The sequence below is a fragment of the Dendronephthya gigantea genome, unplaced genomic scaffold (assembly GCF_004324835.1).
Source record: "Dendronephthya gigantea isolate DGI-Jeju-01 unplaced genomic scaffold, DenGig_1.0 000079F, whole genome shotgun sequence".
Taxonomy (NCBI): domain Eukaryota; kingdom Metazoa; phylum Cnidaria; class Anthozoa; order Malacalcyonacea; family Nephtheidae; genus Dendronephthya; species Dendronephthya gigantea.
Window position 1 is genome coordinate 12100 of NW_021163089.1, and position 22749 is coordinate 34848.

At 36.8% G+C, this 22749-nt stretch overlaps 4 protein-coding genes and 2 long non-coding RNA genes across 7 annotated transcripts; 3 read left to right on the top strand and 3 right to left on the bottom strand.

Moving 5' to 3' along the window:
• Positions 1–549: 549 nt before the first annotated feature.
• Positions 550–952, top strand: LOC114532477. The gene is made up of 3 exons (XR_003687957.1): positions 550–663; positions 754–806; positions 929–952. It is a non-coding gene; the product is annotated as an uncharacterized LOC114532477 (long non-coding RNA).
• A 2004-nt stretch (positions 953–2956) lies between these two features.
• LOC114532478 lies at positions 2957–3344 on the top strand. The gene is made up of 3 exons (XR_003687958.1): positions 2957–3023; positions 3096–3164; positions 3281–3344. It is a non-coding gene; the product is annotated as an uncharacterized LOC114532478 (long non-coding RNA).
• A 4131-nt stretch (positions 3345–7475) lies between these two features.
• LOC114532510 (cell growth regulator with RING finger domain protein 1-like) lies at positions 7476–9707 on the top strand. Of its 2 annotated transcripts, XM_028554027.1 has the most exons (7): positions 7476–7681; positions 8364–8460; positions 8697–8792; positions 8883–9042; positions 9136–9243; positions 9392–9428; positions 9585–9707. In XM_028554027.1, exons 1-7 carry the CDS (start codon positions 7492–7494, stop codon positions 9686–9688), a joined length of 792 nt encoding a protein of 263 aa, XP_028409828.1. In that variant the 5' UTR covers positions 7476–7491; the 3' UTR covers positions 9689–9707. The 2 variants fall into 2 exon arrangements, with proteins under 2 accessions (XP_028409828.1, XP_028409827.1); XM_028554026.1 differs by having other exon boundaries at positions 9392–9707.
• A 346-nt stretch (positions 9708–10053) lies between these two features.
• On the bottom strand, positions 10054–11790 carry LOC114532509 (adenosine receptor A1-like). The gene has a single exon (XM_028554025.1). The coding sequence runs from the start codon at positions 11169–11171 to the stop codon at positions 10107–10109; it is 1065 nt and encodes a 354-aa protein (XP_028409826.1). The 5' UTR covers positions 11172–11790; the 3' UTR covers positions 10054–10106.
• A 278-nt stretch (positions 11791–12068) lies between these two features.
• LOC114532494 (SRA stem-loop-interacting RNA-binding protein, mitochondrial-like) lies at positions 12069–13487 on the bottom strand. The gene is made up of 4 exons (XM_028554007.1): positions 13412–13487; positions 13278–13336; positions 13083–13190; positions 12069–12146 (listed from the first exon to the last, which is right to left on the bottom strand). The coding sequence occupies exons 1-4, from the start codon at positions 13470–13472 to the stop codon at positions 12069–12071; spliced, it is 306 nt and encodes a 101-aa protein (XP_028409808.1). The 5' UTR covers positions 13473–13487.
• Positions 13488–13565: 78 nt separating this feature from the next.
• On the bottom strand, positions 13566–22746 carry LOC114532450 (pecanex-like protein 1). The gene is given in 31 exon segments (XM_028553956.1): positions 13566–14332; positions 14438–14516; positions 14665–14961; positions 15055–15158; positions 15273–15503; positions 15586–15779; positions 16016–16075; positions 16168–16442; positions 16568–16697; positions 16878–16986; positions 17208–17304; positions 17306–17383; positions 17465–17600; positions 17704–17854; positions 17947–18039; positions 18149–18245; positions 18395–18498; positions 18572–18672; positions 18762–18872; positions 19012–19180; positions 19262–19294; positions 19413–19566; positions 19642–19863; positions 19936–20041; positions 20118–20714; positions 20832–20958; positions 21133–21183; positions 21407–21441; positions 21576–21621; positions 21739–22029; positions 22468–22746. Coding segments are annotated over 31 exon segments (5019 nt in total). The 5' UTR covers positions 22621–22746; the 3' UTR covers positions 13566–13744.
• Positions 22747–22749: the final 3 nt, after the last annotated feature.

The following is a 22749-nucleotide window of genomic DNA, read 5'->3' on the forward strand; positions in this document are numbered from 1 at the left end:
AAGGAGGCTAAGGAGGGCTAAGGAGGGCTAAGGAGTGCTAAGGAGTGTTAAGGTGGTGTAAGGAGGCCAAAGGAGGGCTAAGGATGGCTAAGGATGTCTAAGGAGGGCTAAGGATGGCTAAGGAGGTCTAAGGTGGGCTAAGGAGGGCTAAGGAGGCCTAAGGAGGGCTAAGGTGGTGTAAGGAGGCCAAAGGAGGGCTAAGGATGTCTAAGGAGGGCTAAGGATGGCTGAGGGAGACTGAGGAGGACTAAGGTATGTGATACACTATAATATGTGATACATTATAATAGGGGTCACATAAAGTAACTACCCGAAATTGCGGTGAAGAGCGGTTGAAATTTCTTATTTTTTTTGCCTGTTTTAAAGACACGGCTTCTGCGCGTGCGCCAGCCTGGGGACTCCACCCGAAGTTGATAATCCCCCGGATTGTTCAGTCTAAAAACCATGACCAGCCGACAATTTAAGAAAGAAATTCTCAATCTTTCAAGAGCACTGAGTCATGTCGTCGAGTAGAAAAGAATATGCTAGTAGAGATGCCCTAAAGTATTTGTTGGGTTCTTTCCCTCGATGGAGAGCGTTTAAGGAGCAGCATAAATTGAGAACAGACAAGGATGTGGCGGATATGCTTCTTGACAGCTATCTTGCGATGAATCGTATAGTTTGGTAAGTATAAAATGATAAAACCTCTGATCTTTTTTGTGTGTTATTTGTTTACTTGATTTGCTTTTTATGTATGTGTTGAACTCACTTTAGCAATGCAGAGACGCAAACCGAAACGGTAATGGAATCAACGGATATGCCGCCAGGTACACCTTCCAAATATTTTCTTCTCCCAGTAAGAACATATGTTTTAAAGTGCTGCTCCAAAACGTAAACATTTATTATTTTTTAAAATATTCGCATAAAACATTTGTATGAAATTTTATAGTTAAAACCTCAACGCCAAGCGCACTCAATCCGCGTCGATTGTCTGCTTTGTCGGATGTTAGAACATCATATTCTATCAGGTAATTTGAAACTTATTGTGATTACTGAGTTTATAATTTGAAACCCATACATGCAAAGTTTCGCGCAGAGAGTATTACTTTTTAAATACGCAATATGTGTTTATATCTCAGGTCGGGTCAGAGTGTGATTTCTGACAGTCGAACATTGACAGCCAAAGATGATAGTTCTGATGATAAAAGTGATGATGATAATGCAATTTTGGTGAACACACTATCCAGGCAGACCAGGTTTTGTCGGACTATTCTCTTGAGTAAGTGATGATGCAAAACCTCAATAATAATCTTTGTGACATTCCTACTGTAATGCTTATTGATTTAAAACATAAATATACACATTAATATCACTGAATATGGCATAAAATATTTCGTCCAATAATATCTCTTACTGCCATTTTACTGTAGTGTATGTCCCCCGGGTTTTGACGTGCCATTACTGGATGACTTGCTCAATGTGACAATCCGTGGACATGATGGAGATGAGCCCACAGAAGATGTTGGAACCCAACAACAACAACAGCAGCAACATAAGACGACTCAACCAGAATACATCTCTACTGTGGAAGAAGTCAGTCCTGAAGATGCAATCAAGAAGGAAAAGTGTATTGTGTTTACAGACACTCTTATAGCTTTGATAACATCATTACATGGGAGTGTTTGTAAACGACAAGGATGTGGCCGTGTGTTGAGCTATAAGAAAACATATGTTGGAACATGCCTGGTCGTATCCTGGGGTGTAGGTCTGGTCATGTTGGAGGCAGATGGGCAGCTCAACCCTCTTGCAACAAGATTAGAGCAGGCAACCTTGTGCTTGCTTCTGCTTTGTGTTGTATATTCTCAGTATTTCTCATCAATATTATTCAATCAGTATCAGAAGTTGTACATCATCCCTGCCATTAATGACTACTGGAAAGAACACAAACAGAAATGTTGGAAAGAAAGAGAGAACAAAGAGGACCAGGTTATATTGAGTGGTGATGGAAGGAATGACTCGCCTGGCCATAGTGCACAATATTGTACTTACAGCTTGGCTGATACCAATGATCGTGCCATACTGCAAATGAATGTGGTTGATGTGAGAGAAGCTGCTGGTAAGAGCAATAATATGGAGAGGATTGGGTTTGAAAAAAAGATGGACACACTGCTTGCACCACCAATAGTTATGAAGGAGGTGGTAACTGATGGTCATATTGAAATTGCTGCATTGATGAGTAAGTCTACATTATAACAATATGGCAATTCCTGAAACTCTAATAGTTCAACCTGTTATAATCAATATTGTCAGACTTTCAATAATTTAACAACTTCATTTGCAGATTGATTACAATGTTATATAATTAATTGTGTTTACCCTTTAAAAGACAGTGAGGGAATATTTACAACATGCATTTGTTTATTAATTAAGCATTATTGCATTTTTTAGAAAGGGAAGAGAAATATAAGGAGGTCACACATCAGAATGATGTGTGGCATGGAGCAAAGAACATTGCAAGGAAAATCACTACTGTAAGTGTTGAAGATATCAACCAGCAATTAGTTAAAAAACTTTCTTTATTTAGAATTGATTTTATTCTTTAGGCTGCTAAATCTAAAGACAATGCAGATTTGACCTTGTGGGCACCATCAATAAGGAACCATTTTTGGTATTGTTCAAAAACATGTGCTAATGACTCAAAAAATCTCAAAGTAAGATTCACATTGAAGTACTACTGGTTTTTGCAGCAATACTTATCTAGTTTGTGCAAACTGTACATACATGTGTTAATATGTAGTCACTTTATGTTGTATTTTTTATATTTTTTTAATAGGATAAGTGGATTGGTATTTTACACCATGTTGTTGATGAGCATGAGTGGGTGTTGGAGGAAGGTGTAAATGGTGGAAAATGTGAACATGATCCTCTTAATGAAAGTGAGAGAAAGAAGCCATGGCTTAAGAAAGAGCTCTGCCAAAAGCACGGGCAAAGATCATTCTGGACACTCGCTTTTTAAACACTTTGGTGTATTATGTTAACTTCAGGTAACAAATGAGATTGGATATTTGAAAATTTCAGATAAGTTATATCATCTCAAAGTTTGAAATATTTTTTAGGCACACAGGATTTTTAGAGTCCTTTCATAATGTAATTTTGATGTATGCTCCAAAGCGCCATGCCTATCCGTAAGTATATGACATATTATTACAAAGGTAACAGCTAATGAAACTCCTATCATGGTTGATTTCCATGCAAGGAAGCATTGTTAATAAAAGAATGTTGATGTTTGTTGTATCTTCAGATACTCAGTATACCAAGCTAGAAACCAGCTTGCTGCCTTGGACTTTAACCACCACAGAGGCCGGCACCAGCAACTACAGCTGATGGGAAAGAAAGGTACTGGTATTGAAATTTTTGCCTTAGTGTTCCCATCCTAAGTGTGAACAACTTTTCAGGTCCTGTGCATTCTTATAGTGTAATGGTACTCATATTGTATGGAATTGTAAAGTTGTTTTTTTTATTAGGTACGGTCGGAAGTTCAGTAAGCGTACACAACAGTGGTGCCGTGTTCGTGTTCTTGTACCAAAAGAATTTAGTTACATTCCTGAACTGATTGAGAAGGTTTTTATAAAGAGGATCACATCAGATTGTGGTTTATTTTGGTCTACTTTTTGGGGGCACCATTTATACTTTAAGTGCTAAATTATCTAAACACGTGCAGGCAAATATCCCCTGTACTGTCCATTAGGTGAAGGATAACGGTTACGAATAGCAACCACACAACAGCTTGGTACTACTCTCCTATTTCCTCTTCCTAATCTACCATGTTGCCATAGAACATACTGTCTATATGCAGCATGGCGAAAGTTTTCATTGTTCCTGACATTGTTCAACACCAAAACATCTTCTCTGTATCGCATTAAGATCTCCAAAACATTCCCATCAAGGATTAGTTGACTGAAAAGATTTGTTCTTGAGATACAAGGACGTCTTGATCGGGTGCAGCATTTGTTCTCATGCATAAACAAAATATTTTTACACCTAATTTTTCATCTTATACATGTAAGAATTAAATACGGTCGTCTATAATCATGCTATTATTCTGGGAATTATTTTTACTGTCACATGCACTTGGAAAGTCAATTTCCCTAATTAGAACAATGTACTTTATGTTAAATTGTGGCATGCATAACTGGAATATTTCACAGCTAATTTTGGATCTCATACCTGTTAAAATACATCAACCACCTATAATTCATGCTATTATTTTGGCTATTTTCATTCGCACATGCACTTACAGAAATCAATCTTGTGGCGCATTACTGTAATATTTTGTTGCAAATTTTTTATGCCAATGCCTTATGTGCCAACAAACAAATACAATCATATGCATACCTGGTTCTTGTTCACAGTTACCTTTGTAAGAATTCCATTCTTCAAGTTGAGTTCATGCTTCATCATTTTTATCCGCACCGTTGGATACTTCAGTAATGTCATGCATTAATTTCACCAATTGCATTACACATTAAGTGATAAAACAGGAACATGCATTTTCAAAGAATCAAACATGCTGTATACATTAATTTAATTGTTCTGCATGCAATCCGGAATTTTTATTTATCATCAATGTCAAAATGGGAAATAGGAATTTCACTTAATGTATTACACATTCAGTGCAGACCACCAGGAAAACAAGCATGCATAGGATAGAATGCAAGAAAACTGAATACCACCCATCAAGCTAGTCTTCAGTCCATAATCTTCTGTCTTTGGGCAGTCCATCATCATCTGCTGGTCATCTGTCATCGTCTGCTGGTCATCGTCATCGGGTGGTCCATCATCATCTGTCATCGTCGGCTGGTCCATCATCATCTGAAATGATTCATTTCTTAACATCTGAAATGATATGAAACAAGCTCACCTATGGTATGTTACCTGCATGAGCTCCACCAACATCATCTTCACCAGGATGCTCATTGTACATGCAAATACAAAATTTTCATGCATTTTCGAAATTACATGCAAATTTAGCAAGATTTAACACATGCATTCATTCAAAAATGGGACAGACATTTAACACTCGACCATTATAACCCCTTTTTAAGACCATATCTCAACATGCATCTCTTTTTTTGTGTGCTCCAAGAGCAATATTTTGCCTATGCCTGACTAGGTCAGTCGAGCATACAGAAAGTATAAATGACCCGGGCCCCTGATCACTTATACTTACTCATTACTCCTGACAAAACATGCAAGATATAACCAAGGGTTGGGATCTGAGCTGCATGCAATCCAAAAATTGAAAACTCGCTAGAAACACTGAAAATTTGGACGTAATTTTTCTGCAAATTTATACGAATTCTCAGACAGAACTACTTTATCTTTGCTTACAATATATGAAAGCTTTAAAAACTAAACAATATGATCTAAAAGTTGAACGGCAGCGACTACAAAGTTGAAAAACACCAGCGTTGCAAACACGCACGGAAACTCGCTAGAAACGCTGAAAATTTGGACCTATAATTCTTCTGCAAATTTATACGAATACTCAGACAGAACTAATTTATCTTTGCTTACAATATAAGAAAGCTTTAAAAACTAAACAAAATGTCCTAAAAGTTGAACGGCAGCGACCACAAAGTTGAAAAACACCGGCGTTGCAAACACGCATGGCCAACTCGCTAAAAACGCTGAAAATGTCGACCTAATTCTTCTACGAATTTATACGAATACTCAGACAGAACAACTTTATCTTTGCTTACAATATAAGAAAGCTTGAAAAACTAAACAATATGCTCTAAGTCTACAACAGTTTAAAAAAGAACACCAGCACCGGCGTCGCAAAAACACGCACAAGTATAAATTCGCTAGAAACGCTGAAAATTTGGACCTAATTCTTCTGCAAATTGGTACGAATACTCAGGCAGAACTACTTTATCTTTGCTTACACTTTAAGAAAGCTTGAAAAACTAAACAATATGCTCTAAAACTAAAAGTTAAACGGCGGCAACTACAACAGTTAAAAAAGACACCGGCGTTGCAAACACGCACATGCATGCATGGAAACTCGCTAGAAACGCTGAAAATTTGGACGTAATTCTTCTGCAAATTTATACGAATCCTCAGACAGAACTACTTTATCTTTGCTTACAATATATGAAAGCTTTAAAAACTAAACAATATGATCTAAAAGTTGAACGGCGGCGGCGACTACAAAGTTGAAAACACCGGCGTTGCAAACCGCACGGAAACTCGCTAGAAACGCTGAAAATTTGAACCTAATTCTTCAAATTAGTAGAAATCGTTACGAATACTATGCTGAAGCTATTCTAGCTTTGCTTACAACAAAGGAAACCTAAAAAATCAAAGCAATATGCTCTAAACGCGGCAGCGCCTAGCAGCGGCTTAAACACGCTGAAAATTGGACTTAATTTTCTGCACTAATTGACACTTATTGATACGAATACTGAAGACAGAACCATTCTAGCTTGGCTGATAAACGTTTTACTTCAATAACTAACAGATAAGAGACTATTTAACACATACTGTACAATTCACGACCATTGAATCTAGCTTTCGTCACGGATTTCGGCCTAAAATGAAACAGTAAAAGACAAAAAAGTGTTTAATAACTATTTAAATTTTTGAAACATTGTTGAATAATATCTGCGTTCTTTTTATGCAGAGTATTCAGAGATATACACACACCTGTTTCTTTTGCAACGAAGAGCGAATTTCCTGGCCACCGGATCGTCCACACGGTCTTGAAAACTGACTGTCAATCACTCAATCTGCCAAAAAACTTGCAGGTGATTGGCTAATTTGGTCACACCACATTGCCGACAATGCAATAGACCACTGACCTGTATTTATTATGGACCAGTGAATTCGATTCTTCATCTGGACTATAACCTATTTTTGAGTGGGATAATGTTTCATATCTTTATTTCACTGTTTGGTAGTGTTTGCATGCAACCTAAAACAGAACAAATTTAAGCAAAACCTTGATAAACCTTGCAATAATTGGTGCTCAGGCGGATCTGAAATAGCCTCCCTTTCCCCATGACTGCCTCTCACCACTGGCCACCCCTCATTTATAGGTCAGTGAAGCCCAATGACCTCGATATACACTGGACAGCTGGATTTTACGTTGGTTGAGACCACTGATGGTTGAGACATAGAGATTAAGACATAGTGCTGAGAGATTGGTTTAATACACAGAATAGACATTATACCAGAAGTCTCACTCTTTGGATTTTGCTAATGTTTTCGCGTCTGAAATTTTTCAGAAGCGCACGCGTCATTCTCAGTGAACTCTAATTCTACCATAGTCACTCTAGGGGGACCCCTAGAGTGACTATGATTCTACGCAATCCTGGTGTGTGCAGGAGCTTTGTACCCCCATGAAAAAGTTCCTGCACACACCAGGATTGCGTAATCGCCACAATGCTTGCGTGTGTTCGCGCAGAAAATTCAGACGCGCGCGAGCGCCACGAAAACGAAAATTTCAAGATGGCGGATTGTTTAACAATATGTGCTGCCTTACTGGTTTCTATCGGTTTTACATTTCTCTTTTGGTTTATAAGACGACTTGGAATTATAGAAACCCAAACGGCTGTAACACATAAAAGGCCGAAACCACAACCAATGGTCGAAGTTTGTAATCCATTTAAAATAACTGCATCTTCACTCCCCTTAATAGGTAAAATTTATATATTTTTTAAAATATACTTCTAGGGACTTCTCTAAAAAAAGTTACCTCTACAAACAAATGTGTATCAAAAAAGTGATCAACTACAAAATGGCTTATAAATCAGGCAGATCTTTTACCAATCTCTGACTTTTTGCTTCTGCTTTTCACTCAAAATCTTCACTGTAATGACAATTGGCAAATTGCATAATAGACCTTTCCCCTTTTAGCTTTCAAGCTCGCAATGCGTGACGGTAGTTAATTATCAAGGTCAATTTGAGTTGTGATATCGCCTGCTTTGAAGCAATTTTGTATTTTCAACTACCATCATGCATTGCATGCTTGAAAGCTAAGGGAAAGCATTGATGCATGGCATTGCAGTAATTGGAAGACCTTAAACTGCCCTTACCAAACTTACCAAAAACAAGACCTCTCCACACAAATTAATGTTACTGTTAAACCAGTGGCGGATCTAGGGGTGTGCATGCAGAATAAATTACACAGTTTTAAATTCAAGACAGCTTAATAACAACGCTATTGGTTATAGATTTGAAAAGAATATTTTTACATTAAAATCTGCCAATGCGATTTCGATTATAAGCTGTAGTAATTTATTCTGCACACCCCTAGATCCGCGAATGTGTTAAACTTCTGGCTAATAATTACGATAAATGTTCTCTTCAACTTTTATAAGGTTGTGTTGATATGTTGCTTAGCTGCACACATCCATGCTATGTCTGGTGCTTCTGGAAGGTAGAAAAGCAATGTTTGGACCAAATAGTTTGTTTTAGGTATTTATGATGACATTGTTCATTTCCAGATTTTTTGAAGGTATAGTTAAAAGATGCATGATAATGGAAAGAAAAGTTATTCAGCATCTGTGTTTTTAAAAATCTAGCTCATTCAAATTATTCACTTCACTAACAATTTCTTTAAAATCCACCTCACTCAGTAAGGTTGGTTTAATGTAAAATAAAGGTTTGCATATAACTAACCTATTAGTGAATATTTTCCCACTGAATTATAGGGATTCTAGTGATGGAAAAAGTGAAGAAACTGATAAATTTACCAATTGGAAGTTGAAACTGGAGAAAAATTGCAAAGCAGTGATTGGCAAAGATTTGTATCTTTTAACACTTAGTTCACATCAAAGTTAGCATGAAAATGAATTTATGGAGATTCATTCGTCATTTTCCTTGATGAAATACATTAGTACTGACATATGTTCTGGGAAAAAAGTATCTTACAATGTCACAGATCTAGACTCAATTGAGCCTGACCTGACAAACAATGAGATACAAGTGTATGATCTGGTAGTTGCCATGGAGTTGACTGATGAACACAAGGCAATGATAGAATCAGAATCTTGCATTGTATGTGATTTGACTAAGTGATCTCACATATTCATGGTGCAAATAAAAATTTCATAGTATTGGGCAATAATCACAATAATTTCATCCCTGTAGACAGCTATGCTGGCTGGTATTCAATTGGAAAGACAAAATGGAAACTTTAAAACATCTATCATTCAACAGTACATTCAAACTTACAATGGCAAGATATTCAAATTACAGGTATCATATATCAAAGAGAATGTTGTGGCGATTACTTAGTGAGTCTATTAGTCAGACAATGAATAATGAGTAGTTGATAAGGATCGTTCTGAAAGTTAACCTAAAATGTATGATACATCATTTCTCTTGCATTGTTTTTTTTTTGCAGAAATTATTTCTGGAAGGTTCAAGCAATCATGAGCAAAGTACACAGAACAACAGTTTATGCATTGTTTGTCAGATGTTGCCCATATCGCGGGCTTTCATACCATGTGGCCATGCATGTTTATGTTCTCTCTGTTTTAATAAAATGAACAAGTGCCCAATGTGTCGTCGTCCGATAATTTCATCATTTATATTAGGAGAGGAACCGAATCTGGACCAAGAAAATGAGAACGAGTTCAGTGACGTCTTAAAAGGAATGAATCCGTTGGAAATAGTAAAAAGAATGTGCGAAGCTTCTTGAATTGTCAGGACTTCTTTTGAAACAGAAACCAAGAGTGGAATTGTGAGAGTGGAAAACCAAGAGTGGAAAAAAAATATGCAAGTGAATGCTGCCCTTGTAAGATATTTGCAAGGAACATCACTGAAACATGGTACTTGTGTTATAAAAAATGCTATTGTCAGTTTGTTCTTATTTTTTCCAAATACCTATTCGTTGGGATACGCACGAGAGGAGAAAAGTGTTTAGGCAATTGACAAATTATGTAATTGAGTAACAGGACAGGACATCATAATTTACTAGTAAGTCAAATCATAGACAATCCAGAAGACCTTCTTCATTGTCCATGGTCAAATCTACATTTTATGCTAAATTAAATTAGTCGTAAAATATTTGGGCAGACTTGGTCATTTTTTTCTCTTCCTGTAACAAATAGGAGAATTCACGAGTGTCTGTTATTATTGAGCATCTCACTTCTCGGGTTTCCGCCTGTAAAAATAGTCGCTGGGCTATTGGCCATTGAGTCAGATGAATTAGAGTAAGAACAGTCATCTCTTCTCATACCGTCGGAATCCACACTCAGCTTTTTGCAACAAATAAACTGTTTGAATGACCTTTTCGATGCTTGTCGAAATTTGGCCAAACGCCAGGCATAGATGACGGGATTTATGACGAAATTCAACATCTCGATCGGGAACAGAATATCAAGGGCAATTTCCATGCTCGAACTCCAAGGGCATTTACTCAAATGGCAAGATAAGCTATGAGCGATCACAACTTGTAACAGTACCATATAAGGTAGAACCGTGACAGCCAAAATAACGACCAGCAGAAAAACCAAATTTGTAATGCGTGATTCTTGGCGTACAGCTACTCGGTGATGAAGCGCCGGTTCACTTTCTTCGACTTTTAGCTTCGAATCCTTTACATTATAACGCGCGGTAGTGTGGAAACCCTCACGGTTGAGTTTTTTAACGATGAAGTAAACCCGAATATAACATCCTATGGTTATGATCAAACATGATTCGAACATTACTACCATGATGCATTGCGCTATCTGTGCATTCACCGCAATCATTGACGCTGGTACAATTGAGATAACCCATACAACTGCGCAGCAAACCGACACGAACGGCCTCTTTAGCATACGCCGCGCTTTAATAGGATTCACAACAACCAACAACCTTTCTATAGCCATACACGATAGCGTGAGAAAAGATGCAGATACTGTAGCCCATTGTAAGCAATGTAATACAATAACTAGGGAACTAGGATACTTTGAAATTGGAAAGATCGTCCAAAGCAATCCACTGACACATGTCGCTAAATCAGCAACACAAAGATTCGTCACGAAGCAAGATTCCGCCCTGCCGAATATTCTTGTAAAATTTTTTACCATAACTATTAATGTTGCTGTGTTTAGAAATATTCCAATGACACAGAGAAGCCCGACGACAATTCTATCAGCGCTTGATTCATGGTCTAACACATCGCTCGAGTTTGTCATGATGAAACAGAATTAAATCACAAAACTTGTCTCCCGTCAAGCAGTCCCTACGCCGTCACGATCTGTATGATATCCTTAAACAATGCGCCACGTTTTAGTTTCTTAGACATAATCCATCATCATGTGAGCACAACGATTTCATCGCTTTTTCATTCAACACCAAAATGTGTCCGACGATTAGGACACGCGATATAGGTTATTGAATATTGTCAAGGACAATCCCCCCCGCTCTACTGCAAGTATTTGCAAGGATTTTTTAAAAAGACGAGAACAGAAACGGGTAAGCAAATACCTTCCAATACCTTCCACTTCCACTCCCTTACTTATAAACAAAAATTTCGAAATGCGCTAAAGCATTCGTTATTAATGAAAATAAAGTATTTTGACATGTACACATGTGATGGAAAATGCAAAAGGCATAATAGACCAACTTTTGATTTCGGCAACAAAAAGGAATTTTCCAAAAAGTGCATACTAAATTTAGTAAAATTACCAAGTTTGGCGGCAAAACATTGTAAACTACAGAAAATATAGCAATGCGTATTTGGCAATTTTGTATACTTTTTTACTACGGCCAGAAGTGTGTAACTAAATTAGTTAAACCCTTCCGGCCATAGTAAAAAAGTATACAAAATTGGCTACTTTGCCTGGCTATATTTTCCGTAATACTTAACAATTTGTGGCCAAACTTGGCAATTATACTCATTTCAGTATGCTCTTTTTACCTGTGGTGATCTATTACCTTCTTGTTACCTCGATCGTAAGTTGGTCTATTATGTAAAAGGTCCATTAAACTGATAGGGCAACCACAAGGCTTGATTCTAATCCTTTGGTCCTGATTCTAATTGTTTAGATGAAAATTGAGTATTTTATAACTGACTTTATTTTTGTTCCCTATCAATCATCATGTCCAATGGGTCTGTTTGTGATTGTATGATCCTTTCTTTTTGGAGGTTTGTGTGGCTGAACAAATATCTAAAGAAAAGAAATATGTTTCACAGCACAGTTGTCACGCATAATGAAGAAATAGGAATAATATCAATGATATACAAATAATTTTATGATTGATATAAAATTAATTTAAATTTTACGCCCAACATATCACCCAGGTAGGAAAACTTATATAAGCCTCAAAATCTGAGCTGCCTAACACTTTTTGACAAGACATAAGCAAGCATTGATCTTAAACGAGCAAGTGTGAACTCTAACAATAGAGACTAAATTAAATGCTGCTATGAAGGCAAAGGTTATGGTAATTCACAAGAGTGTAATGTGGTATAGTAGGGTATAATGTGGTATAGTAGGGTATAATGTGATATAATAGTGTATGATATGGTAATGCATAATAATGTGGTATAGTAGGGTATAATGTGATACAATAGTGTATGATATGGTAATGCAAATAATAATGTGATATAGTAGGGTATAGTGTTGTATAGTATTGTAGTATCATATAGTTATGAAGGAAGGATCTTCAGGCAAGAGAAATATTTCGGCTGGTCACCTGTCCTCTCAAAAAGTAATAATGAAGGAATACAAAATGCCTTCATACCTAATCATAGGCGGCTCAAAACTACGCGGTGTCGGTGTGTAAGCAAAACTATTGGAAACATAAAATCGCCTACAAAACTTGCTTCATTCCCCTTTGAATGCATGTGCGCCATCAGTGTTTATCATGCAAAATTTTATAGGAGATGTTTTCCAATAGTTTTGCTTACACACTGCGTAATTTTGGGCTGCCTATGACCTAATTAATTAAAAGTTGAAAGTTCTTCATACTTTAAAGATCAAAGAAGGTTGTAATTGAACATTCTCTTTTATTCACTCAAATTGTACACCCAAGATTTCAAATGTTGTTTGGTATAGCAACTCAAAAAAAAATTCTAAATCAAAATTTAAAATCTCACTGACCTCAGTATCGTGAATTTCATGTATAGAAGCTTTCATTGTTTTCGCAATACTTTCTTCATCTTTGAAGACAACAAAACCAAAACGTTTTGATCTTCCAGTATTCTGATCCTGCCAAATTTAAATATAGGAACACAAGCTATATCATTTGATGAAGCTACTAAAAATTTGAGGACAATAATAAAATGAAATACTTACAAACAACACTTGCGAGCGTTCAACGGCACCAAACCGACTAAAGTATTCGCGTAATGCGACTGAAATCAGACGTAACACTACTTTAGTATAATGCTTAACAATTTACAAATGTTCATTTCGACATGAAACGTTACCTCTACAAGCTGTCCAGGGCAATCGGGCAACAAATAATTTTCTAACTTCTTCCGCCGCCATGTTGGAGACTTCGAGTGTACCTCAGTGTACCTTTGGTGCTCTCAATACTTTATCTTGTACGAGATGTAACGTATTCACGCAAATATTCTTGTTCGACAAAACTTTCATTGAAACTTATAAATTTCTATTTAACACTTTTTGACACGTGGATAATGGGATTTTATACAATTCGGTTAAAACCCAGTTATCTTAGATTCAGCCAAAATAATTTCGTAGTATTTTACAATGTTTTTAATCCTATCTATCTACATTATTTGGAATTTGGAAACTAACTATCGTTTATGGCGAGATCGCTGCTGACTGACCTCTTGGGAACCACCTGTCGGAGATGGTTGGGTAGTTGTTGGCGCATTTACTGATAACGAGCTTGAAAGCTTACTTCCCGTTTGTGGCGCACTTCCGCTTAAAGACCTGTTCGTCGATGTACTTAAATGCCGTACTCCTGGGCGTGGGGAGCTTAAACTAGAGTCTATTCTCCCGCGTGTAGATCCTAAGTTCCCGGACACACAGACTACATTCCCTTGAACAATTTCCTCAACAGGTTCTGAACTTGCGTGGCAAAGCGTGCCACAACGCAGTCGAAGCTGATGCCATGCCTTTCTTAGCCCAGCCGCGAATCGAGTCACCTGAATCGAACCGTAACTAAACGAGTGGAGTTGAGCGTTAGTGTCTGCATACGATGTGGTCAGTGGTGAGACGTAAATAGGGTATCCAATTGGCTGGTCGCACGATGAATTGATTATATTACGTAGGACCTGCTTGGCATTCTGTATTGAGCCTCGTTCAGGATTACGATTTCTTAGAAATATCAGTTCCTGTAATTGACTTGACCAAAAGCCACGCACACATTCACGATTTACCTTGAATAAAAATATTGAATAGTACTTTTTAGAAGAACTTGGATATCTAAATACATCACGTAACTCATTTTTAAGCCATTACAAATTTATGAGGCAACAGCCTACCTTAATGACGCGAAAACTCAAGAACCTCTTGTTTAACATGATAATTTTATAATCATCAATGCCATCATCCGACACGTGTCTATAAAGGAAATATTCAACTTTAGGCGCCTTTCATGGATATAGCGACCAGTCCATCTGTACGAGGGTACCAGCAATCAAGCACCTTACAGTAGCACAGATTACAGTAGACAGCAGCAAAGACGTTTTATACCATATTTAGTTGATACCTTAGGGCAAGAAGAGAACTTTTGTTTGCCAAAACAGCCTGCCTCCATGCTGGATCCCCTTCGTGGGCGATCACGAGGTTTTCCTCGTGTGACGCAATTGCAGCGTAAAGTATGGAAGGTTCATCGTATTCATCTGGAGATGTAAAGTGATCTTGATGAAGCTTGAGGGACATTCGCACTCCAGGTGCTACGACCTTCTTCAACAGATCCATATCACAAAGTACCCACTCATCTTTCTGAGCAGCGATACGAAAGTCACCCTTGAACAGAGCGTGGAGACCGTACAGAAATTCTAAGCTAAATGAAAACGATTGTAAAACATATGAAATTTACTGCGCGATTTTGGACTGAAAAATATTTTAGTTAGCTGAAAACTTCAGTTTTATTTACCTGGATAATTGTTGATGAGCCGCAGTCCCAAGAGCTCGCCGTCCTAGCAAACTCAAAGCGAAACATAACGTCATCAAATTGGAACTTTTATCGCAAGGAATTTCCTATGTAAAAAAAAGATGACGCATACCATAAGAGATCTAGATGTTGATTTAAATCAAAGGATAGGAACAATGATAGATTGTGGTGCGTAAACTATCTTCTACATGCAGACGTACATCATCCCTTCGTCCAACGCAGAATATTATCCAATCAGAATACGTGTTGTAAAAACTATTCCTGGATATTCCTTTCGCAAGTACGTCATAATCCTCATCAATATTTTGATTGAATGTCGATTCTTTTTCAACGAAATTTTTCTTCTGGTATTCAGTCAGCCCAGCGAAGATGTCTTCACTTGTAAGCCATTGAACCAGTTTTTTTGAACGGACTGCGTAAAATATGATTGCCTAAAAATATGCAAGATATAGTTACTAGACAAGGGGAGATTTCTCTCTAATTCTTTATAGCCATCAGGTAGGCGAATCTTACCTTAACATAATATGTAATCAAGATCTTTCGTAGATCAAAAACTTGTAGCATAGAGGTAGCGCTGTTGTCACTGATGCTATAACCTTCGATCACGTATTTAACAGACGTTACTTGCCAAGCTAACCAACGTTGGCCAAATGCTGCATTGACTGACAATACTCCAGGCAGGTGTCCAGGCTCACAACAGCAACAACCTGTTTTATGATAAGATTATTACGACTAATTACGTTGACATAACCTTATATACATTACCCGAATAAATTTGAAGATTTCCTTCCTTTCAAAAAATTTAAAGATATAGCTGCACTAACGTTATTAACTGTTTGTGAGCACGTTTCTATCATGATAGACAAACAATACAGGTAGCTGACATAATTGAAATTGGATGCTAATATCATCCTTTATCGGATCATATCCTGTGCCTGTGTACCTTTGTCACTTTCAACATCTTCTGTTATAGCCTCAACCTCTCTTTGTTGGCAATAGGTTCCTGTGAAAAAAAGTTAACAAGGGCATAAATTTCTTCCAAACATGTGTTGTTCACTACAATGCCATGAAAACAAGTCATTTTAAATATCTCACCTCTAAACTCTAGACCTCGAAGTTGAAATGTAACCAGGCCATTTCCAACTTCAATTATATGAACCAGGGCATTAAGATAGTCTGAGGCGAGGACAAAACAATCGCCACTGGACACAGGCCCCCAGCGACCCAGCAGTAAATCTCCACACAGACTGTGTTGTAGAGAGCGGGTCAAATGCTCGTAGAAGATCGAGTTTAGATTGTTGTCATCGGCGCCCGGATTACGATCGAGTTGCGAAGATAAACGAGTATTCGTGTGGTCTACTCGATTGGTACTACAAAAAAAATAGGACTATGAAGTTACGCATTTATTCTTTTTTCAGCATATAAAACAAAACAATGTGAAGTGGTCATCAACACAGAGCATTTTATATGACGCAAACTCCTTGGAAGATCTTACTTGTAATTCTTCTCCCAGAACTTAACAGGCCTGACGTAAGAGCATAGAAATATAGCACTTCCTAAAAAGGGATTCAGCGGCGCCGATATCAAAGAAGATATAACAGACTGAAAAAACATCATTGTTGAATCTAATAAAGGGTTGTGAAGGAAAAATATTCACAATGATGAACATATTCCTAACCTATTGTTGTTTGTATATTGTGATATTATTTCATCAACTACTTCAGTCCAAGATTTATGTTGACAATTTATAGATTGTAAGATCGATAATAGGGTATTATTATTAAGGCACGTGATTTAAAGGATACGTGGAATGCTAAAAGGCTGAGCAAAAGCATGGAAAGCAGAACCCCACGGAATCTGCCAGGGAGCAATATAACTGAACACAAATCTTAATTTCAACATAAGTTCGTAAACCTAGACAAATAAATTCAATGTGAGAAAGCTTTAAAATAGGAACTAAACTGTCTCACTGAATATTTATTCAAATGTACAGCGGTAATTTCTCCTTTCTATTCACTAATTTCTCTTTTTTTTTTTACTTAGACATTTTGAGTTTGACTTACTGAGTATAATGTGTGACTGTGGAAGAATCGCGTTGATATTAACAAACACTATAGATGTATAAAATAACAAACCTTTGACAGAAGTACGGACATGATGAAATAATCGACAGGGAATCCCTCGGAATGTTTCTTGTAATCATATTCAAAAATAAAACTGTCCAGATCACGAAATTGATTGCTTTGAGCAATCTGAAAACGAACTCCGAATCATCTTCAGACCAATTATACTGATCAATAATGAACCACCTCTAAAGAAATACGAGAATCGTAACTCATAAATTTTGTTACTAAAATGGACAGGATTGTGAACGTTTGAAAAAGCGACTTACACTGTGCCAAACTTTAACCTCATATCTCCAGCGTAATTACTCAATGTGCTGAGAAATAAACACGGATAAACAATGTTTCTTTCGATAAAACAAAGCCAGACGTACAATTTCTCAAACCAAACAAGTTTAGGTGCTCCTATATAAAATAAAAGGAAGTGTTGTTCGGAAAAAGCACGCAATTTAGTATTTATGATGAATAAAGGAAACCAATTTTGAAAAACCCTCAACCCTAGATTTACCTTTCACTTCATACAAATGATATTCGCGGCTTCTAAGTATTGGTCGAGCACAGTAGAGCCATGGTAAAGATTTTCTTAGTTGTGGTATAAGATAGTGAACAATGAACCCAAGAACGCCAGCAATGCAGTAGAACATGTAACTGACGTATGGCTAAAAACAAAATAATTGTCAAAATGAAATGAGTGAAACAGTGAGCGACTGCAAATATAGCAATGATTAGGAATGGCAAAATATCTACACACGTTTAACTCTGTGAAAATTTTGCTCACGTGAACCCCAAAGACAAACACGGCAGATATGGAACATATAATAACATCATTGTGAGCTCGGGTGATCTGAAAAAAAGGCAGGTAACATTAACACAGGGTTGAGAACAGTCCAGAGGCTTTCTGCAGAGCGCCATGAGTTGAATAAAATACACATAGCCTCATCCTTGCAACTTACAAAAGTCTGTTGAAGTTTCAATGGCAAAGGATCGTAGATTTCCTCGGGATTGCCATCACTTTCTCTCTCTGGTCCCATCAAAGATTTGACCAATTTCCTACAACGAAATTTTGTATGCTTTATTAAAAGAAACGTTTTATTATTAGAAAATTAAGGCAAAATAAGAGAAGACTAACCCCCATTCTTTGGCCCAAATGGTTACTATTCAAAGAAGAAAACGTATATTTATTTATTTTTTAGACTCACCAAAAAGGCATAGGATCGCTGACAGAGCGACTAAGATGGTAGGATAACGCCACTAACAATCCACTGAAAACACTGAATAAGATATGTTGCCCAGCAACATCATCCTGAAAAAAAGTTGACTTTAATGGCTGTCATTTTTTAGTGTAATAAAACTTAGTAATAGTCAGAATATCATACCGCAGTTTCGTCTAGCGCACCATAGCAGAAACCAAAAAGAAATCCTACTGCAAAGACACTTCTAAAAAACGCGTAAATCGCTCCTTTGAGATTTGTGCTAGCTGTAAGATAAAAAGCAGAAAGAATTAAAAATATGAAATATTATCTAACAGTAGATTATTGAAATCTACACATTTTTGTTATGACATACCATTTCCACCGAAAACATGAACCTCTAGTTGCTCTAAGATGAACATAGAGAATGTATTGATTTGAGGAAGCAAACCAAACAGGAAGATGATTGGAAAAGAAAGTATGAAACCTATAAGAGAGAAAAATTGTGTATTTTAGCATTGCAATACATTGCGATAAGTTCCTGGATAAAGAATTTTCAACAAACAAGGCAAGAAATCTATCATACGCTGCAATAATTCTGTAAATCATTTGAAGAAAAACATTACCTAGCATAATATCTTTGACATAAGCCACGGATCGTGGACTACACAGTGGTATTGTATAGACAGATACACACTGGAAATCATAGTCTGATATTTTATCAAGGATTAACACGCCAGTTGCTAATACACAGAAGTACACAGGCCTGCTGAAAAGTACCACATGATTGAAGCCCTAAAAACCAAAAAATCCATCAGGAGCTGTTGAATGAAAAAACATGAGTGTAAAAGTGAGTGAGTGTAATGAAGATCTTACGTGCGTTGGCGAAGAGGCATCCGGTTGAACACTCTAAAACGAAATTAATTTAAAACGTCATTTCAGGAATGCATATTTTATTTGAGCGAGGTTTAGGTTGACATTGAGAAGGACGGATATAAAATAGCTAGACTACAATAAACTCTCGGACCTTTAATAATGAAAACTGACATCCAGCCAACACAAAACAGAAAACAAAAATCCAGAAATCGGTGTAGAAATCTTCCAAGAGTAGCCGGTATCCCAGGACTGACGATAACACAGCGAGAACAACCGCCAGTATTGTTTCATAAACGTATTTGTTTCTGAATTACAAGACGATCATGTCATTGATAACAATATCATTTAAAGACAGAACACTTTTGACCAACGTACTGTACCTATCAAAAAGAGCAAGTAATGCCAAGCGATCGAAGGCAATCTTTATATATTTCCCAGGCATAAGTTGAAACTTGAATATACTAGTGGCTTTCCGCCTTGATCGAGATTTTCTTTCTGTGTTGACCTTGTTACTAGGATTTGAAACGTCTGAGCATGTCTCCAACGTCGTGTGCAAGTCAGAAAACAATTCTGGATTTGCTGAAGATCCACTGCTTGTTTCCCTGCATTGGCGATAGAAAATAGGAATGAAAAATAGAAAAGATGAAGTGCTTTGTTACAACTGCGACACTTACCAATCGTCTTTCATTATTCTCACATGAGGCCTTTCAAGTTGACCAAAATCAAGAAAGGGATCCAATGTTGGTCCTGAACTTTGAAACATGTATTGACAAATGTTGCCTGCATAAAACAAACATCAAAATAAAATCATGAATCGCTTTGTTAAAACTAGATGAACGTGACTGCATGTGATTACCATGTTCGTCTTGGTAATGGTGAATTGCGCCAGCAGTGGTATCATCATGTGATTCTGCCATATGATGTTCACGACATTGTGAAACACTTGTCTCATTTGGAGGTTCACTTATCAACAAACTAAAACTTTCCATATCATTTGTTTCCAGAGGGCGACGCCGTCGAATACCAGGAGTTCGACGAGGAAGAGAACGACGGTTTCGACGAGAACTTGACTCTTCAGCTGGTAATTCTGTATCACTAAGATGATGTTCCCCAGAGGCTAGTGCATGTTTCAGGATTTCATCAATGTCATCTGATTGGTGGTCATGTAAGGAACTCTTTCGGGATATTCGTCCTGGCATAGGGGTGCCAGGACGAGTGATATCTTTAAGGCCTGAACTATTGCTAGATGCAATATTTGTTGATTCTTCCAGGCGAAGGTTTGAAGCTGTATCAACTTCTGCATAAAGCTCCACACAGCCTGCACCCATAACAGGTTCAACTATATCACCACTGCTTTCACGTGATTGTGATACATCATCGTTATTTTTCGATTCATCATTTGTTGCAGACAGAAGTTCTAGTTTTTTGAGATCACATGATTCTTCATTAACATCTGTAACACCAGCAAAGTCAACAATATTATAATCAGTTTTTCAGCTTGTGATGAAATCAGAAATAGATAAAATATTCAGTTTAACTTTGAAAAGCATTTATTACTTCTCTTACTAACCAGTTGTGGAAAGCTCTGCTGTAATTACTTTATCAATATTTTCCTCATTATTGACCTCACTTTGAATCACGTTCATTTCTGGTTTGACACTATTCATATTGTCATTCAGTAAATTAATATTTTTAGCCTGCAAAAGAAATAACTTCTTCAAAATGTTTAAACTTACAGTATGGCAGCAAAAGTTATTAACTTTAACACAAAGACCTCTCTTGAAATATGCAAGCTTCATTGATATTTATTCATTTTCTTAATATTTTTGTAATATAAGTATTAAGAATATTAGGATATTGACAATATATACTTCACTGTTTGTTGGTATTTCTGCTGGATTGTGAACTTTCAACTTTTCCAACTAAATGCAAGTTACAAAAGAATGAGGAAATGCTGCTTGAGAAATAATTTTTAAAAATCCACTAATATGGCAGAGTATTGGTGTGAAAGGCATTCTATACTTTGTCAAATCTTCATTTCCCAACTACCATTGCTAAAAATGTGTTGAATATATGACAACCAACATTGATGGTCTGATGTGAGTTACTGTAGGGATAATTTACAGCAACCTAGCTAAAACCTACCATACTCTCTGTTATTACTGAAGCATCAGCATTACCTACAAAGTGAAAACATAATGACTGAATAGAAGTGAAGTGTAGCATATCAATATATTACATTCTGTTAGAGAAATAAAAGAGAACTACTTGATGCAATTTCAGGGGAAAAAAACTACAATAATGAGACTTTTACTTGTATCCTGGTCTGGATCAATGACATTTTCATCATGTTTATCTTCCTAAAGATGAAAAAATTAGCATAAACAGATTTATCATGGAATTCAGTGGAATTCCCACCAGATCAGACTTTGAAATACCTGCAAAACTTCAGTTGTTTCTATACTAGTTCCAAGTACCTCATTATTCTCACTGACAGAAGTTCTTGCATTCTCTGTCTCAGATGTTGTAGCCAAAACTTGAAGTGCAATTGTTTCCACACCATCTTGATTTGGAAAGGTGTGCTCATTCTGATCAACTTCATCTGTTTGTTCTTCACTTTGTTTGTCTTCTATCTTTCTTTGTGGTATTTCCTCACCATCAAACATGTTATGTAATCGATGATTTATCAATTTGATAAAGATAAAAAGGATGCCAATAATGATAGAATACAAAAGCCAAATCCATGTTGATGAGATGGATGGTGTACCCTTGGCAAATAAATGGCATACAATTTATTAAATAGAGTGTATAAGTAGCAAAAAGTACACATTCCACATAGCAATTTAAATTGTTCTGGGTTTGGAAAAGTACAATTTCATGTTTTTGTACAATCACTACCCAAGTAATAGTAATGAGAGGTGCTATTGTTAGGGTGAGCAGAAAATACAGCCAGACAGTGATGATCTGTCACAGGAACATTGAAATCATCCTTAAGCATTGAACTAAAATAGGTGAAAGGACAACGGCAACCAATAATTTGAAGCTGATCAGTTTTCCTGTTAGAGCATAGCCATAATTTGTTTGTCATACCATCTGTTTTAAATTGTTCTTGACAGCTAGAAGCACACAACTTAAGAATATTAAAAAATATACTTTCATCTACAAATATTCATCTGTAGTAAAAAGTGGCAAGCTATATTACTTACCAGATAAAGAGAGAATGGTAGCAATACCAGAAACATCCATAGATAAAAATGTACAGTATTTGTGAATAGACCCTGATGAGGATCGTAGAACCATCCTCCAGTTAAGGAGGCCCACAGTCCAAGTCGTACGACCTCCAGCGTTTGAGAACCCATTAGTAATAGCTGCTAGATATTGCCATAAGTTTCCATCTAATTTCAGACCAGTAGAAAGAGTTATAATCCTAATATCTAATGTGAAAACTCGTCATAACAGTGAAAGCATCGTCTCATTTCAAAACGCCA

What these genes read in the sequence shown, in the direction of transcription:
- LOC114532510 (XM_028554026.1), top strand. Translation starts at nt 7,492, where the DNA reads ATGGCGGATTGTTTAACAATATGTGCTGCCTTACTGGTTTCTATCGGT. An exon ending in GACCAAATAGTTTGTTTTAG is followed by an intron (nt 8,461 to 8,696) that starts GTATTTATGATG and finishes ACTGAATTATAG; the next exon opens with GGATTCTAGTGATGGAAAAA. An exon ending in GCAGTGATTGGCAAAGATTT is followed by an intron (nt 8,793 to 8,882) that starts GTATCTTTTAAC and finishes GAAATACATTAG; the next exon opens with TACTGACATATGTTCTGGGA.
- LOC114532509 (XM_028554025.1), bottom strand. Translation starts at nt 11,171, where the DNA reads ATGACAAACTCGAGCGATGTGTTAGACCATGAATCAAGCGCTGATAGA.
- LOC114532494 (XM_028554007.1), bottom strand. Translation starts at nt 13,472, where the DNA reads ATGGCGGCGGAAGAAGTTAGAAAATTATTTGTTGCCCGATTGCCCTGG. An exon ending in GCCCTGGACAGCTTGTAGAG is followed by an intron (nt 13,337 to 13,411) that starts GTAACGTTTCAT and finishes GTCTGATTTCAG; the next exon opens with TCGCATTACGCGAATACTTT. An exon ending in AACGCTCGCAAGTGTTGTTT is followed by an intron (nt 13,191 to 13,277) that starts GTAAGTATTTCA and finishes TAAATTTGGCAG; the next exon opens with GATCAGAATACTGGAAGATC.